The sequence below is a fragment of the Arabidopsis lyrata genome, assembly GCF_000004255.2.
Source record: "Arabidopsis lyrata subsp. lyrata unplaced genomic scaffold ARALYscaffold_5, whole genome shotgun sequence".
Taxonomy (NCBI): domain Eukaryota; kingdom Viridiplantae; phylum Streptophyta; class Magnoliopsida; order Brassicales; family Brassicaceae; genus Arabidopsis; species Arabidopsis lyrata.
The window spans coordinates 10,219,898-10,236,881 of NW_003302551.1; the positions used below are offsets into that span (position 1 = coordinate 10,219,898).

A 16,984-nucleotide genomic window follows, 5' to 3' on the forward strand; every position below is an offset into this window, starting at 1 on the left:
GTTCGTATCCATCTCCAATTAATTCGCATTAGGATCGTATAGAGATTGATAAACAATAATTGCTTTCTTTCTTTTTTTTTTTTAATTTGTTTTAATGTTGATAGATAAAACACTAATTTTTATTATAGAAGAAACATAAACCCTACTTTGTTGTTTTCATAGATTAGGAATCCAAGTTTATGGATATTGCTGCATCGAGAACCTAATTATTATTTTCGATTGATTGGGCTAAAGTTTATGTTGTTTGGATTTTGGCAGAAGAGCAGAACATATATGATCCTTACCTCTTACCTGGCTAACCGGAAGATTCAGAAATATGGCTTATGTTTACTAAAAGCAATAGACACGGTGAAAAAGGTATCATCCATCCGACTGTTTTCATATATGTCTTAGATTTGACAAAATTTATTTTTGGATTCTTAAAGTGATTTATTGAGAACTAATATTAATCATCTTGAGTTTACATTTATTGGCTGTTAAATTGAATCAACTTACAGAAAATGAGGGAATATGTGTGGATGTAGGATTCACACTCGATTATCTTTAAGTATTTCAGTGGAGAAAACCTCTTGTAAAATCAGGAAATGAATATGAGAATTCGAAAAGGAAATCAACCAAGAAAAGAAGTAAAGAAATTTGACAAGAACGAAGTACAAAATGCCTTGTGAAAGTAGTAAAGAGAGAAAATATATTGTATTGCTTAGAAGTAATGAATAATGAGATTCGTCTCCTCAAACACATGCGTTTGAGGTTGTTTTTATAGAGAAAACATGATCAATGCTGTCATTTACTGCTCATAATCGCATTGATCCGCATTAATCATGTAAGTTACAATTTGACCGAAACGGCTTGAATTTGAACTATCTTGGGCTTCGCGTGGATCTTCCGAACTCTTTTTTGCTGACTCCGAACTCCCGCATCTTGGCGCTACCGCGAGCCTCGAACAATATTCTCCTTGCTTCGGCCTTTCTCTATGCGAACTGTTTGTTGAATAAGAGCGAACTCCATACTGGCAAGGATCGAGCTCTTTTACTGGACCGAACCGAACTCTCGACTGGTTAAGCTCTATTCTCATAATAAAATATCTTTAATACCAAGAGGATTATTATTTAATAATGACGTGGATAGATCCAAGTGGATCCTACCGAAGATGTGTGGGATCCGACCCCAACATTTAGCCCCCCAAGTCTTGCGAGCTAAGTGCTCGGCTTGGAAGACTTAAGTAAACATTAATTAATGAATAGAGATCCTTAACACTCTGGAATTATTCCATGTTTTACGCTATTACGCCGATCTCGGATAATCAAATGATTTGATATCCCTGACAACCGTCATCATTAATTTCTTAATTTTATATTAATACTGCGGGGAAAACCGTCCCACTTCCCAATATTCTCGAGGCGTTCTTCCACTAAATAGGGTTAAATGGAACGACGGCTTTTACAGCGTACATTCACCCCCGAAAGCTTTTACCAAACCAGAGAAAGAAAAATCTCTTAGTAAAAAATGTCTTCCCCAACCGTCTACGTTTCAGACAATGAAGATGACATCCAAGGAATCCATGTTCCCAGAGGGGACGAAGTCTTCACCCAAAGGGGAGATAAATTCGGTCCGCATTTCAGGTCTCAATCGACCCATGCTTCCCTTAGCGCTCTTCGCCTTCTTTGTAACATTCCTCAGGAAATAGAATTCTCTCTTCCTAGACCCAACGAGTCTCCGGAAATAGTGCGAGAGGGTTAATGTTGTGCGTACGAAGTCTATTTCAAAGGTTGAGGTTTATTTTTTCCCATACCGGAAGTTCTCCTGTTGTACCTCCTCCATCTAGGGATTGCTTTTCCCCAAATGACTCCCAACTTCCTCCGGTATGTCCTGAGCACCCTGACCGTCTCGGCGGAGGCAGGGTTTTCTCTCACCACCAGCGAACTCTTAGGGCTATTTCGAGCCCGTGATTCTGCGGCAGCAGGCATTTATTCCATGAATCCTATTTTCGACCGAAACCTCATTGACGGAATGCCCCTAAATGATGGGCCTTGGAGGAAATACTGGTTCTTTTTCCGAATTAATCCTCATTCCGTCCAAGGGCTTTCCGGTCTTCTCCTCCCAAATTGGTCGCCCAAACTTGGTTAGAATCATCCTTTATTATCTTTCACTGTTCTTTGAAAGACATAGAATTCTTATCTCAACATTTTATTTCAGGGAACCAGACCATTCCCCGTCCAACTATTGATTTCTTATCTTTCTTTCGAATCGTTTCGGAGGGTGAAACAAATTGGAATTCCTTCACCCTTCAACGCATTCATAAAGCGGGGCTCGCTATCAAAGATGGTCAAACTCATCTCCTTGATCCTCCTACTGAAGAAAAAGACGCCTCGAACCTGAATGCTCGGGATAAGCGAAAAATGCTCGCTGAGACTAAGGCTTTTAAGGATCAGTTATCCGAAATTGGGAAAAAGAAGCGGATAGCTGCAATCTCCAGGGTTGTTAATTTTCACAGGAAGACCCTCTTGGTTGATGATGGTTCTTTAGAAGCGGCTTTGTCAGTTGCGGTGGATTCTCGTGGAGCCGATATTCCTAACGATCCTCCTTATACAAAGAGGAAGGCTCCAGAATCAGATACTTTATCAAACGAGAGACTCAAAACCGTTAGATTAAGTTCTCCGCCACTAGCCCCTATCCCTTTGCATTCTGTTTTCCCCTCTTCAGAACCTTTAGACTCTTAGCTCCCTCTTCCGGGAGAAAGAGTAATTCCAGAAGAAATCGATGAGCCGAGACCGGAGGCTTCCTTGTCTCAAGGACTGAGTGTTAGGACTCAAAATCCTTTACCCGCTTCGATTTCTGGTAAGTTTTTTTTTAGAATGCGAGCATTAGCAAGACTTGTTACAGATTGCAGCTTATTTTATCAATCTACTATTCTCCTCTGTTTCGTAGGCAGAGAAGAGATTGGAGGCATCTTCCGAAGTTTTCAAACCAGGGAAGGGGCATCCCTTCCCCCTTTTTCGGTTTGGAGGCCGAAAATTCGTCAGATGTACGTCAATCGAGCCTGCTACCTATCCCAGGTCCGGATTTTTTTTTTTTTTTTAGATTTTGATTATGACAAAAACTTTTTGTCTTAATGACACATTTTTTTTTTACTCCGAAGGCGTTTATGGAAACTAATGGAATGATCTTCCATTATGAGAACCTTCTTCACAAAGCGATGAGAGAGACCGCAAAAGCTAAGAAGGAGGTCGATGAACTTAGGTCAGCCAATCAGTCTGAGCGACTTGAGCAGGCAAAAGCCCTCGAGTCATCCTTTGAGAATATGAAGAAAACTCTAGTAGCTAATGAGCAACGCATCAGAATTGCGAACGCTGAAAGGGATTCTGCGAGGTCTAATGCTCTTCGCTTGGAGGCTGAGCTAGAAGAGGCTACGGCTTTGTTCGAAGAAACGAATCAAAAGACCGAGCTTTTAGTTAGGAACAGAGCTCGCGATATCGCTGAAGCCGAACATAATGCTCGAGAAAAGATGAGGGGATTCAGCAGGCAACTTATTCAATCTATTACGAAGTTTACCAAAGACGAAGAGGTCTGGACTAAACTTCTAACCGATCGAGCCGAGCTGAAGAGCAATCTAGATCTGATTGAGGAACTAGAGAGTGGAAGAGTTTCGTTCAAGAGTGAGAGGAAAGAAGTTTCTGCTGAGCTCGCTGCAGTTGAATCCGAGCTATCCTCGGCTTCCCGTCATACTCTTGATCTGAAACAATTTTCTTTGGTGTTTGGAGATTCCCCCTCTCAATTCGAGGTAGGTGAGAGTTCTCGACTACGTGAGGGTTCTCGACTACGTGAGGGTTCTCCAGAGGTATAAGAACGCTCTTATAGAGTTGTCTTATTGAGTTCATGAGAACTACCCGTTTGACGGGAATATTTTGTTTAATTAGTGTGACTGAACACCATCATGTACATGCACCTGCATATGAATTTTTTTTTTTATTTAAGTAAAACGTTTGGATGTGATTCTAGGTTTTCAAGTCCTAGCCCACCAAAGAGGTTTTATGAATTGTGAGAGATGAGCTGATCAGGCTCACTTGCCTTTTTTAAAGAAAAAATCTTAACAAGTATTTTTCCCCGGTCTCTCGGATGCGAGGATGGAGCTCGGCTTAGGCTTTTTATCGAGGGATAAGGTTTCTATAATTCATGAGAATTTTGCCACAAAAATGAACATGCAATGGTTTCGATCATGGCCTAAAAACGGCTTTGAAAGTGTTGGGCCATATTTTAATTGGACCCGAAGTCTGCTCTAGCAGGCCCGCAATATGTTATTATTACTTTTAAAGAAAACTGAACGCCTTTCTCTTTTAAAAGGATTCTGAGAGACTTATCACAGTTTATTATAAGAAAAAACTGAAATATGCCGCTATCTTCTTTCAGATCAAGCTCAAGAATAACGACTTCAAATGGGGATCCATTGTTTGAATCCGAAGATGGATTCTCTCCAAAGGGAGTAATTCACCCAACGTTTTTTCATTTCCGGACGGGGAAAGAAAGGGTCAAATGTTATGACTTCCTGGAAAAGGTTCTTTTCCTAATTTTAGTCTTTTCGGAAGATTGTAAATTATTTTTTGGACAGTTGACAAAATGTTTGTTAAAACAGATAGTCGGGAGACATAAAGCTTTATGTGATAAGAGAAAAAGAATCGGAAGGAGGCGCCGTGCTCTTGATGAGCGCATAAAGAGGATGGAAAGAGAGATCCTTCGGTTGGAATCTGAACCGCATGAATGGGAGAGGAACGGTTTAGACATCGTGGCCACCATTCCTACTTGCCTCAGAAGATTCCTTCGCATGCTGGATACATTTTTTCATCTATCCTTGGCAACCGGCGACGGATCCTCTTTTGTTTCATGTTCTTTAGAATTCCGGAGATTTCCGATGTTAAGAACTGCAGAAATGAAGGACCGGAGGAGAAATCTATTGATCCTTCTTCCGGTCTCCTCGATTTATCTTCCGACGAGGGACTTTCTTCAAAAAGTTGTTCGGGATCGTCCACCTCGCTGGAATCGTTATCAGGCGAAGACTTCTGATCGAACAAGTCTCTTGATTTTTATTTTTTGTTTGTAACAGACTATTGGGCTAGAAGCCCAGCAATATTAATTATATTTCCCTTTTCGCCTTAAATTTACCGATTTACTCAAATCTTATTTAACGCGTTATATCTAGGGAATATAATTAGTAATTAACTCGATTACATTTCCCACGAAGATGGTAATTTCAGATTTTTGGAAATCGTCAATTGATCCTCTTAAATGTGATTGAGTATATTTCGAATATAAAGTAGGTGTAGCTCATTATTGAATTTAATCAACAATAATCCTACAAAAATGTTCAAGGAAGGTAATTCCTAAGAGAATCCCTCTGACTCGTTTAAAAAGATAAGCGACGATCTTCCAGAAACGTCAGACATCGAGCTTGTAAAAACGGAAGCAAATGGCGAACCAGAAGAGTCACGCCCATTAGGGTGGGGAACCAGCATTCAGGTCCCAAATGTGTTAATCGAGAGATTCTCGGCTCAAGATCATGTCAAGGCTAAAGAGTTTATTAACAAGGTATTGCTAAACCTAGTAACTTGACTCCTTTCGTTGTTTGCTAAATGAAGCGTTTTTGTTTTCTCAGCTTATTACTTGGCATAAAGAGCTCGAAGATGAGAAAGAAGAGATTAGAAGAAAAAGAATGGAACTAGAGAAGCGTCGCCTCGATATTGCTCGTGAGCTTCATCGCCTCGAAGCCCATCCTTCCGATTGGATCGAGCTAGGACTTCAGGAGTACGGAAACATGCCAGGTTGTATTATGAGCATCATTGACCTCGCAGGTCAAGGAGCAGAGCTATTCCGTAACTCAAGACCCTTCTAGATCTGGTTCTAGCTTATCTAGAAATATTTATTTATACATTGTTCGCAACGTATTTTTATATTCATGCTCGACTATTGAATTTATTAAAACAAGACTCCATGACTGGAATAATATTTTTATTTTTATATTATAGCTGGACTCGTGTTTAGCGAGCTGTCTACGTACCCAAAATAGGATCAAGCCAAATCGTACTTCGATTGTGTTTGCTTTAGCAATAGAACTTTTTCAAGTTGATGATGTTCCAAGGCCTTTGAACAGGGTTTCCGTCAAGGTCGTGTAAACGGTAAACACCATTTCGGATGTTTTCTGTGATTTGATAAGGGCCTTCCCAGTTAATACCGAGTTTTCCAGCTCCTTCTTCTTTTGTGTTATCGAACACTCGCCTTAAAACGAAGTCGCCTACATTTAAAGGTCTGTTTTTCAACTTTGAGTTATAGTACCGAGCGGTCAATTGCTGATAGTTTTGAAGTCGAATAAGGGATTGATCTCGCCTTTCATCGATTGTATCAAGAACGTCTTCTAATAATTTAGAATTTAGTTCTTCGTTAAGTGGAGCTTCGCTCCGGCGTAAACCAGGAACATTCAGCTCGGCTGGGACTACAGCTTCCATCCCATATACTAATGAGAATGAAGTTTCTCCCGTTGCTCGTCTCGGGGTTGTTCGATATGCCCACAACACAGGTTGCAACTCGTCAAACCAACCACCTTTCCGAGCATTCAAACGTTTTTTAAGATTCCTGAGAATGGTTTTATTGGAAGCTTCAGCTTGCCCATTTCCTTGAGGATACCTCGGCGTTGAATAGCTAAGTTTTATTCCCCAAGAGGAACAAAAATCTTCAAATTCATTTGAAATGAACTGTGGACCATTGTCCGTTACTATTTCGTAAGGAACTCCATAGCGACAAATAATGTGTTTCCACAAGAATGTCTTTACCACAGAATCTTGTATACTTACGTAAGCTTCAATTTCGATCCATTTGGAAAAATAATCCGTTATAACTAATAAGTATTGGACGCCTCGCGTTGAGCGATGCATCGGACCAACTATATCCATTGACCACCTCATGAAAGGGTATGGAGCGGATATAGATGATAAAATTTCAGATGGCTGGTGAATAAGGGGAGCGTGCATCTGACACTTTTTACACCGTTTGGCGTAATCGATGCAGTCAGAAATCATAGTTGGCCAGAAATATCCTAACCGTTTGATTTTGAAAGCCATTGCTCGTCCCGAAGAATGACTACCACAAAGCCCTTCGTGGACCTCGCTTGTCACTAAGGATCACTGACGCCTCGCTTGTACAATGACTCTTTAATTATACAATACTTAGCGCTGATGATTTTTAATTTGCGAGCTTGCCATTTATTCGATGGTAGTTATCCATTAATAATGAAATTTTTGATGGGTACCCTCCAGTCAGCCCCCCAATCATTAGCAGAAGTATTATCCTTGAATATAAACTTCCTTGGTTCGGGTTCGGAAGGAATATCAGGATCTTCGATTGTTCTCCGAACTTCTTCATCACCAGGAGGTGTCTGTTCAGTTCGAGACGGTTCTTTAGCGGGAACCTCTTGATCCTTTAATTTTCTTCTTGGCTTTCTTTTAGGAAGTTCCAGTGGTGAAGTAAGTTCATCATCTTGAGATTTTACTCGTGATTTGGTGACGACAAATAAACTATTTTCATTTCTGGAACTTAATTTTGGAGTTTCGATATGCTCGGCCTCCAAAATGTTATCGTTTTCTATTTCTTCAACCGAAATACTTCGCGAAGAAATACATTCAACTGGGATAACTCGTTTGAGCTCGGGATCTGAGGTAGAAGCTAGGGCAGCTAAAGCGTCTGCCGAAGTGTTTTCTCCCCGAGGGATTCGAACTAATTCGAATTCTTTGAATTTTTCGGCTAATTTTTTTTACAGCCGAAAGATAGGCTTCCATTCGAGGAGCCTTAGCTTCGTAATCTCCAGCAAACTGGTTTACAACTAGCTTAGAATCACAATAAGCTATTATTTTTTCTGCTCTAATTGCAAGATCAAGCCGAAGTTCTGCTAAGAGAGCTTCATATTCCGCTTTGTTGTTCAAAGCTGGGAACATTAGTCGAAATGATTGCTCGATTATTTCCTTTGTCGGAGTTTCGAGCCTAATACCGATTCTGGATCCTTGTTTAGAAGAAGAGCCATCTACATGTAATTTCCATGTAGAGTCTGTTTCAATAAGGATTCCATCATCTAGTGGCAGTTCGGTCAGAAAATCAGCCAGAACTTGTGCCTTTGCGCTAGTTCGACTTTTACATTCTATATCGTACTCACTGAGTTCGATAGCCCATTTCGCCAATCTACCGGACTGACTTGGTCCGTGAAGAATTGAGCGAAGCGGATGAGAAGTTAAAACTTCTATTGGATGAGATTGGAAATAAGGTCTGAGTTTCCTAGCGGATACGACCACTGCTAAAGCTAATTTTTCCATCATTGTATATCTCGTTTCCGGACTGGTAAGAGATTTACTTATGTAAAAAATCGGCTTTTGATCACCTCGATCTTCTCGAACTAGAACCCCACTTACAGAATGATTAGAAACCGAGATGTAAAGATAAAGTTTCTCATCTGACTCAGGTTTTGAGAGAACCGGTGGTGTTGTCAAATAAGTTTTGAGTTGATCGAAAGCTGCTTCGCATTGATCATCCCACCGAAATTTTTTGTTTCCTTTTAAAATCTGATAAAAAGGAAGACATTTATCGGTAGATTTCGAGATGAAACGATTCAACGCAGCAATTTTGCCCGTCAATCGCTGGACCTCTTTAATGTTTTTTGGTGAAGGCATTGTGAGGAAAGCGTTAATCTGATTAGGATTAGCTTCTATTCCTCTTTTCGTGACTATGTAGCCTAGGAATTCTCCGGAAGGCACACCAAAAGAACATTTAGCAGGATTTAATCTCATTCCGAATTCATTCAGAATTTTGAAACATTGCTCAAGATGTGTGATGTGCTCGGATTTCTTAAGAGATTTTACGAGCATATCATCGATATAAACTTCCATCGTTTTGCCCAAATGTTTTCCAAACATTTTGTTAACTAAACGTTGGTATGTTGCCCCGACATTTTTTATACCAAATGGCATAACTTTATAACAGTAGATTCCTTTATCCGTTATGAAAGATGTTTTCTCTTCATCTTCGGGATTCATCATAATCTGATTATATCCAGAAAATGCATCCATGAATGTCAAGAGTTCGTTTCCGGCTGTTGATTCTACGAGCCGATCGATATGAGGGAGAGGAAAACTGTCTTTTGGACATGCTCTGTTAATGTCAGTGAAATCGACACATACTCTCCACTTTCCATTTTTCTTTTTGACTACCACGGGGTTTGCTAACCAGTCCGGGTATTTTACTTTTCTAATCGAACCAATTTTTAAAAGCTTATCAACTTCGTCATTGACCGCTTGTGCTCGGTCATGACCCAGTTTTCTTCATTTTTGCTTTATTGGTTTAAAACTGGGATCGACGTTTAAATCATGGGTAATGATACTTTTGTAGATTCCAGGCATATCTTTCGCCGACCACGCAAAAGTAAGTTTATTTTCTTTTAGAAATGTTACCAATTGATCTTTGATTTCTGAATCTAAAGTAGCACCGATTTTTACTTTTCGATCTGGAAATTCGGAATCAATTTTAATTTATGTGGTAACTTCATTCGAACTGAGACCACTTGGGTAACGCGAGGTGCTTTCTTGCTTAGCATTTATCATTAATTGCTATTTAAGCTTTAAACGATGTCCCATGAGGTAGCAAGATCGCGACGTTTCCTGATCTCCTCGAATGGTTCTGATTCCACCAGGAGTCGGAAATTTCACACATTGGTGATAAGTTGAAGGTATAGCCTTCATTTGATATATCCACGGAGTTCCGAGAATTATGTTGTAAGCGGCCGGACGGTCGAAAACAATGAATTCTACAATCTTTGTAACCCCTGCGGCGAGCACTGGTAGTTTTATGTTTCCTAAGGACATAGATGTGTCACTCGTGAAAGCTACTAATGGTGCTGGTGGACCGATAATGTCAGCTTTACTGATTCCCATTCTTTGCAAAGTGCTTAGGAATATGAGATCTACTGAGCTTCCAGTATCACTTAGACACCTTGTCACTTCGAAGTTCGCAACATCTAAAGTTATCACAAGAGCATCGTCATGAGGTCCTGTTAATCCTTGAGTGTTCATTTGATTAAAAACCCACAGCGGTTTGAATTGCTGCTGATTTCTTGTGCCTTTTGATTGATCTGATCGAATCTCGACATAATTTGGATCCTCCCATTATAACATCGATCCTTTTCTTAGGAGTGTTCTGGGCCCATTGTGCTTATGTTTATTTTCAAGAGGATTAGAAGCTTCGGAATCTTCTTTTTCTTTGTGGTAAAATTCCACAAATTCCTCGATATTGAAATTAGCGAGCTCTCCAGTTGCCCACAGTTCGGTGAGGTGCTTTTTGAGTACGCTGCTATCTTTAGTGGAGTGCCCGTTTACTTTATGAATATCGTAATAGGCACTTTCATCTCTAACCCAAGTATTAGGAGGATTGTATCTTCCTCTGCTTGGGGAGGGTTTTCCTACAGCATTGGTAGCAGGATTAATTCCGAACCATTTTTGATCTTTTGGTTAGAACTTTTTAGTTGGATTCGCAACGACCAATTTTGCTGGCCGATGCTTTTTAGCGAGGCTAAGCTTTTCTTCTTCTGCCTCCATCCAATTAGTAGCTCTGAATAAAGCGTCTTGGATGGTACTCGGACGATTGACGATGATTTCCTCCCAAAATCGGGATTCATGCCAGAGTCCGTTCCTTAAAGCAGAAAGGGCAGCACCGTGCGATACCCCATGAATTTTGGCTATCACTTCTTTGAATTTAGCGATATATTTGCGAAGTGGTTCATTCTGACCTTGGGTTAAATTACAAAGATCCGCATCAGAAGTTGCCTTTTCCATGAACATGGAATATTGTTTTAGGAATGCAGAGGACAATTCCTTAAAACTATCAATAGTTTCTGGTTCTAACTGAGTGAACCATAACAGAGCCGGTCCGGAAAGATTCTCGGTAAATAGTTTGCAAAATCCGGCATCTTCCTCGCCTGGTTCTAGATCAATTCTGCCTACGGCGATTTGAAATGCAGCGAGGTGATTTTTATGATCTCCTTTACCATCATAAGTTGGTAACTTAACCTTTCGAGAATCTTTGATCCAAAGGTTCGAGATTCTCGAGGTAAAGGGTGTTCGACGAGTTTCTTCGATTACTCGATCGATCTCAGGCGCCGAACTTGTCGCCTGATGAAATTTCGACTTCATTTCATTAAGCTCTTGACGAACTTTGATGAAATCGTCTGATAGGGTGACATCAAGATCTTCCATTAGGAATCCGTCGTCAATAGGCAGATTTCCCTGACCCTGGGGAATTTGTTCCCCGGTTGGGTTAGTCGCTTCCCCTACAGCTGCTTGATTGTTAGTATTAGCAGGTTGACCTGCAGGAGGGGTTTGAGTATTCCCAGGCCTGTTTTGTGCGGGAGTCGCGAATAACCTGCGCTGAAGCGTTGTTGTTCGCGTTGAGGACAAATTATCTAAACGGCTCGAAACAGCGTTCTGTGCGTTTGACAAATTTGTCTGGGTGGTTTGAACACTCGTTACTGCCAACACCACTTTTGGTGAAAGGTTGAACTCAATCGAGCAAACATTAACGAGTGTACCCATCTGATTTGTCAGATCGGTGGTTGTCTGAGTAAGCAAGGCAATCGCATCGCTCAATGCTTGCTGATCAGCCATAGTTTCTTGGTTGGGAAAGAAGGATTTTTAGATTAAAGAGTTTTGTGATAACTCCCCACAGACGGCGCCAAAATATGGATGTAGGATTCACACTTGATTATCTTTAAGTATTTCAGTGGAGAAAAACTCTTGTAAAATCAGAAAATGAATATGAGAATTCAAAAAGGAAATCAACCAAGAAAAAAAGTAAAGAAATTTGACAAGAACGAAGTACAAAATGCATTGCGAAAGTAGTAAAGAGAGAAAGTATATTGTATTGCTTAGAAGTAATGAATAATGAGATTCGTCTCCTCAAACACATGCGTTTGAGGTTGTTTTTATAGAGAAAACATGATCAATGCGGTCATTTACTGCTCATAATCGCATTGATCCGCATTAATCATGTAAGTTACAATTTGACCGAAACGGCTTGAATTTGAACTATCTTGGGCTTCGCGTGGATCTTCTGAACTCTTTCTTGCTGACTCCGAACTCCCGCGTCTTGACGCTACCGCGAGCCTCGAACAATATTCTCCTCGCTTCGGCCTTTCTCTATGCGAACTGTTTGTTGAATAAGAGCGAACTTCATACTAGCAAGGATCGAGCTCTTTTACTGGACCGAACCGAACTCTCGACTGGTTAAGCTCGATTCTCATAATAAAATATCTTTAATTCCAAGAGGATTATTATTTAATAATGACGTGGACAGATCCAAGTGGATCCTACCGAAGATGTGTGGGATCCGACCCCAACAATATGGATATTGGATGAACCTAAGGAAGACATGAACTCTATCTCTTGGCCACGACGAAGAAGATTGTCAAGAATTGAGTAGATTTCAATTGATGGTTTTGTGTCGTCTCTCCTTCGATTCAATGCAAATTAGATACATTGATCAACTTTAATCAATCGATTAATCCACATGCAAATAGCTTGAAAAACTCCAAAATCGGAAACGTATAAGAGAGGTTGAAGAAGGGGAGAAGATTGTCAAAAAGGGAATTTTTTTTCTTTTTCAGATTTCAAAGACGATTTTTTTTGTTTTGATGCAATATTTTCTGTTTACTTCGTCAAACATTAAAAAAAAAAACCTAAAGGGTAAAGTACAGAAAAATATCTACTAAGGTCCAATACATAAAGACACGTCCTTAAAATGCATTCGATAAATTTGGAATGATGCAACATAAATCAGTTTTTTTTTCTTCTTATTTTTTTTTGTCAATTTTTGGCTTATATTACTCGTGAGTTATTCGTTGTCTCTTTTTTATTTTCTCTCGCCGGCGAGAAGACTCAAATCTCTATTTTTCTCTCATTAGATTTCTCTTATTTTTGCTCTATCTCCTCTTTCTTTTTCTTTCTCTCCCTCTCGTTGGATTTCTTCACCACTCCATATCACTATTTCTCTCATTCGTCAGACATCACCACCGAGTCTCACTACTCCGACCCACCAGACCACCACCATAACTGAATCTCACAACTATCACAATTATCATCACCATCAATACTAAATCTCGCTAATTCTGACCCACCACCGTCATCAATATTTACCGCCACCACCACCAAGCTTGAACCACCGTCATCAACACCAACACCACCTTTACCGCATATTCCCCTCTTTCCCCAACTGCTTTTATTTCTCCACCTTCTTTATCTCCTCTGACATCGGGTCGAGCTTCTTCGACAACAACTCTATTTTATGTCCATCGCCGTTCATAATTCTTAATTTTCCTCCATCGCCATGTATTCTTAATTTGTTTTTCTATCTTGTTGTTTATCTATAGATGTGAGTATTTAGAATCCTTTTTCTTTTAGGATTAATAATTGATTATAAATTTCTTTAATTATCTATAATACAATAAAATTGTATAATTTCATAAATCTTTTTTAATGTTAAGGAAAAAGTAATCCTTTTATTTTAGAATTAGTAGCTTTAAATTAGAATTAGTAATAAATTTTTAATTTCTATTTTTATTTAATCAGATACATATAGTTTTCTTATAATTATCTTCTTTACTTTTTTTTTTTTTTTTAAGATATATATGTATAGTTGCCTTATAATATTTTTTCTTAAATTTCTATTTTTATTTCATAAGATACATCTATTTTCCTTATATTTATCTTCTTTAGATTTTTAGAATTGTTTAATATAAGATATATAAGTATAATTTCCTTATAATTTTCTTTTCTAAACAAATGTTATTTTCTTTGTTTTACACGTTGATAAATTTGACATGTGCGTATAATTTCCTTATATATCTATTTTTAAATAAATAAAAAGGAATTTTTGTTTAACACGTGTCAGAATCTGACATCGATAAATTTGACACGTGGCACGATCCTATGAGTTATTAACTTTGAAAACTATACTTTATATAATAGGATGTGAACCATTTAAAACAAACTTTTAAATTAACTCGAATTATATGTTTTTAAATAAAATTATTATTAAAAAGAAAATAACAAAATAATGTTTAATTTCACGGACGGGGTTATATGGTGAGACGGGTTTGGGTCGATATTAAAACGGGACGGTATACCACACGGATGAAATCCTAGAATTAATAACTAAAATACAATTATACAATCTTAAACAGTGAACAAAATAAACAATCTTAACAAAATATATATCGCTTAAAATTTAAAAATTTTAAGTTATAAAAAATTGACCCGCGATATACCGCATCTATAATTGCACACGAATTAATATATGCTTATATATATATATATATATATGTTATTTTACAAATACAAAACAGTAGGTTATATCTTTAGATAATCTACCTAACCATTTAAATGCTGATTTTTAAAAAAACTTATAGTCCCGCAGTGTACCGTGGGTGTAAATCTAGTTAGTTCATTACAGGAAGACAATGATGTATCTATGAATACATTGGAGTTCAACACATTAATAGTTCAGTTAATGTATATTTTGATGTCTCATGCTTGTTAACAGTTTTTACCTCATTGGAGTTCTACTACACCCTCTGCAGATTCTACCTTAGTAATTAAACTGCGGTTTTGTGAAGATTGGAGAGCCCGGGAATAGTGTTTGTGCTAGCGTTGCATTCAAAGAAAGAACACAAGAAACATAAAACACTTATGCATGAGGTAAGGGGTGTAACGGTCGGATAGCTAGAGTTTTTAAGGATATTCGAATCCAACTTTCAACTCTACGGACTTCAGATATCCGCCCAAACATCAAAATATCCTCATTACTTTTAAGTTAATTTCAAAATGTGTAACAATGATTTTTATAAGTTCAGTTGATGACCAAAAGTTTTTGGTTGTGTTGTAAGAGATTTGTTAAAGCATGTGATCTTAATTGGTGTCTGTTTATTGAGTAATCAAGAGCTGCATTTGAAACGAAAAACAGATTTTGAACAGTTCTTTATACTATTTGTTTAAGCAAATTATCAGCTACTACTCCTCATTGTTGGTTCTTACTTGAGTCTCTGAATCCACAAATGCGGTGACTGAAGAAGTCATCTGATTTGGTTTCTTGGGAGCTTTCTCATCAGATATGATGACTCTCTCGGGTTCTTTCCTCTTCACACCTATACTCTGAGATCCTGTAAGCGTTGTTCCTAGACTCGGTCTCATTTCCATCTGAGAAGACCCTGTGGCTGGACAAACTGTAACCCTTTTTTTTCCACTTCTGAGAAACTCTTCCTCAGCTTTTACTCGTTCTATCAACATCGAGACTGGTAGAAACTCCTCTTCCATCAATCTAGTGACGAAGCCTCTCCACGACGAAGGAAACTTGGAAATGATGGTACTGACATGAAACGTCTCATCAAGAAGCATACCAGCACCCACTATGGAATCTGCAATCTTGATAAAGTCTTGAACTTGCTCGAGAACAGGTCTCTCTTCAACCATTTTGAATTCAATGTACTTTCTGACTAGTGTCCTCTTAGAACTGTATTCCTCACGGTGGTAAACCCATTTTAACTCGTCCCATAGTTCCTTAGCATGCTTGAATTTCTTCAAGTATTGACGGTATAGATCATCAGACAAGGATTTCATCAAGTGATTGTGGCAAAGATAATCATCTCTCAACCAATCTTGAGAGCTACCACTACCAGTACCAGGATAAGGTTCAGAGAGTACATAAGCCAGCTTCATTTGCTTCAAAAAAAGTTCCATCTGTGATGCCCATGAAAGATAACTCCTCCCATCAAATCGCGAAGTCTCGATAAGAGAAAAACCTTGACTGCTCTTATCCAAAGCCTCACAAGTATTTGCATTTGGTGTTCTGCATAACGTTGTATAACAAGATAAGCGGTCCACAACAGCAAAAGGATTGGCTAGGGAGAACATGATAAATAAGGTAACATTCTTACGCATTTTTTAACTGGAAGTGCTTAATAGCTTCCTCTATCGCTGAGAAGTTGTTCTTGAGCACAGACCATTGGTGGGTTGGGAAATTTATTCCTAACAGAGAACAAAACATGAAAGCTTTTTAAGCCTTGAGAATAAAGACGAGAAGACAACAAGTGTGTTCAAATATTGTACCTCTAAATTTTGCATTTTCCTTATGAACATGCTTCTTCCCAATCAATAGAAAAGCTTTGCCTTGGTATTTATTAACCATCACATTTTTCGTCTCCGAAAACTATTAAACAGAAAAACAGTTTCCAGAATTCATATAACAAAGCATCTCACAGAACAAATCGAAAATCAAAACCATTCACTAGAATAGAACATAGTAGACAGTAGGGAAAGCAAAAGTCGTAACCTTATAAAGAAAGCGTTCTTCTTCAACAACATAAACTTTTCTTTTATACGCCGGAGCTACTGTCTCTGATACGGGTGCTTCCTTATGAGCAATCTCCTGAGATATAACTTCTCTGAGAATGTCCTTCATTGGTTCCTTGATCTTCTCTGTGGTAATCATCTCCATTGTTTCACCAGAATCAATCAACGGATTCTCCATTTAAAGCAACGCTTTCGACGGTGGTTCTCCGGCAAGGGTTTTGGTTTTCTGCGTTTATTTTTTGGGAAACCCGAAACGACGTCGTTTGACTTGTGAGGCCCGTATAAAACTATAGGCCCAAATGTAAGACCTAGGCAGAGATGTAGCGGACCCAACTTAACGAACCGGATCGAATCGGAATTTTTCAAATTTTTCATTTAAAAAATCGGAATTCTCCATTTAAACCGATCGGTTACCAAAATATTTTTCAAATTTTCTAAATTTTCCATTTTTTGAAATAAACTGATCAAAACTCTACCGAATCGAAATTTGTTTGAAAATGTACCGAAATATTCAAAAATATACTGAAATTATCGAAAAGACCAGAATTTAAACTATACAAACC

General features: G+C 38.6%; 1 protein-coding gene across 1 annotated transcript; it reads right to left on the minus strand.

Moving 5' to 3' along the window:
- Positions 1-14,930: 14,930 nt before the first annotated feature.
- On the minus strand, positions 14,931-16,630 carry LOC110228005. Its single transcript, XM_021024010.1, has 4 exons — positions 16,402-16,630; positions 16,179-16,278; positions 16,007-16,097; positions 14,931-15,918 (listed from the first exon to the last, which is right to left on the minus strand). Exons 1-4 carry the CDS (start codon positions 16,597-16,599, stop codon positions 15,084-15,086), a joined length of 1,224 nt encoding a protein of 407 aa, XP_020879669.1. The 5' UTR covers positions 16,600-16,630; the 3' UTR covers positions 14,931-15,083.
- Between the last annotated feature and the right edge of the window lie 354 nt (positions 16,631-16,984).

Excerpts from the sequence above, each read along its gene's own strand:
- LOC110228005 (XM_021024010.1), bottom strand. The coding sequence starts at position 16,599 with ATGGAGAATCCGTTGATTGATTCTGGTGAAACAATGGAGATGATTACC. Across the intron at positions 16,098-16,178 it reads GGAAAATGCAAAATTTAGAG|GAATAAATTTCCCAACCCAC; the intron begins GTACAATATTTG and ends GTTCTCTGTTAG. Across the intron at positions 15,919-16,006 it reads CACTTCCAGTTAAAAAATGC|AACACCAAATGCAAATACTT; the intron begins GTAAGAATGTTA and ends AACGTTATGCAG.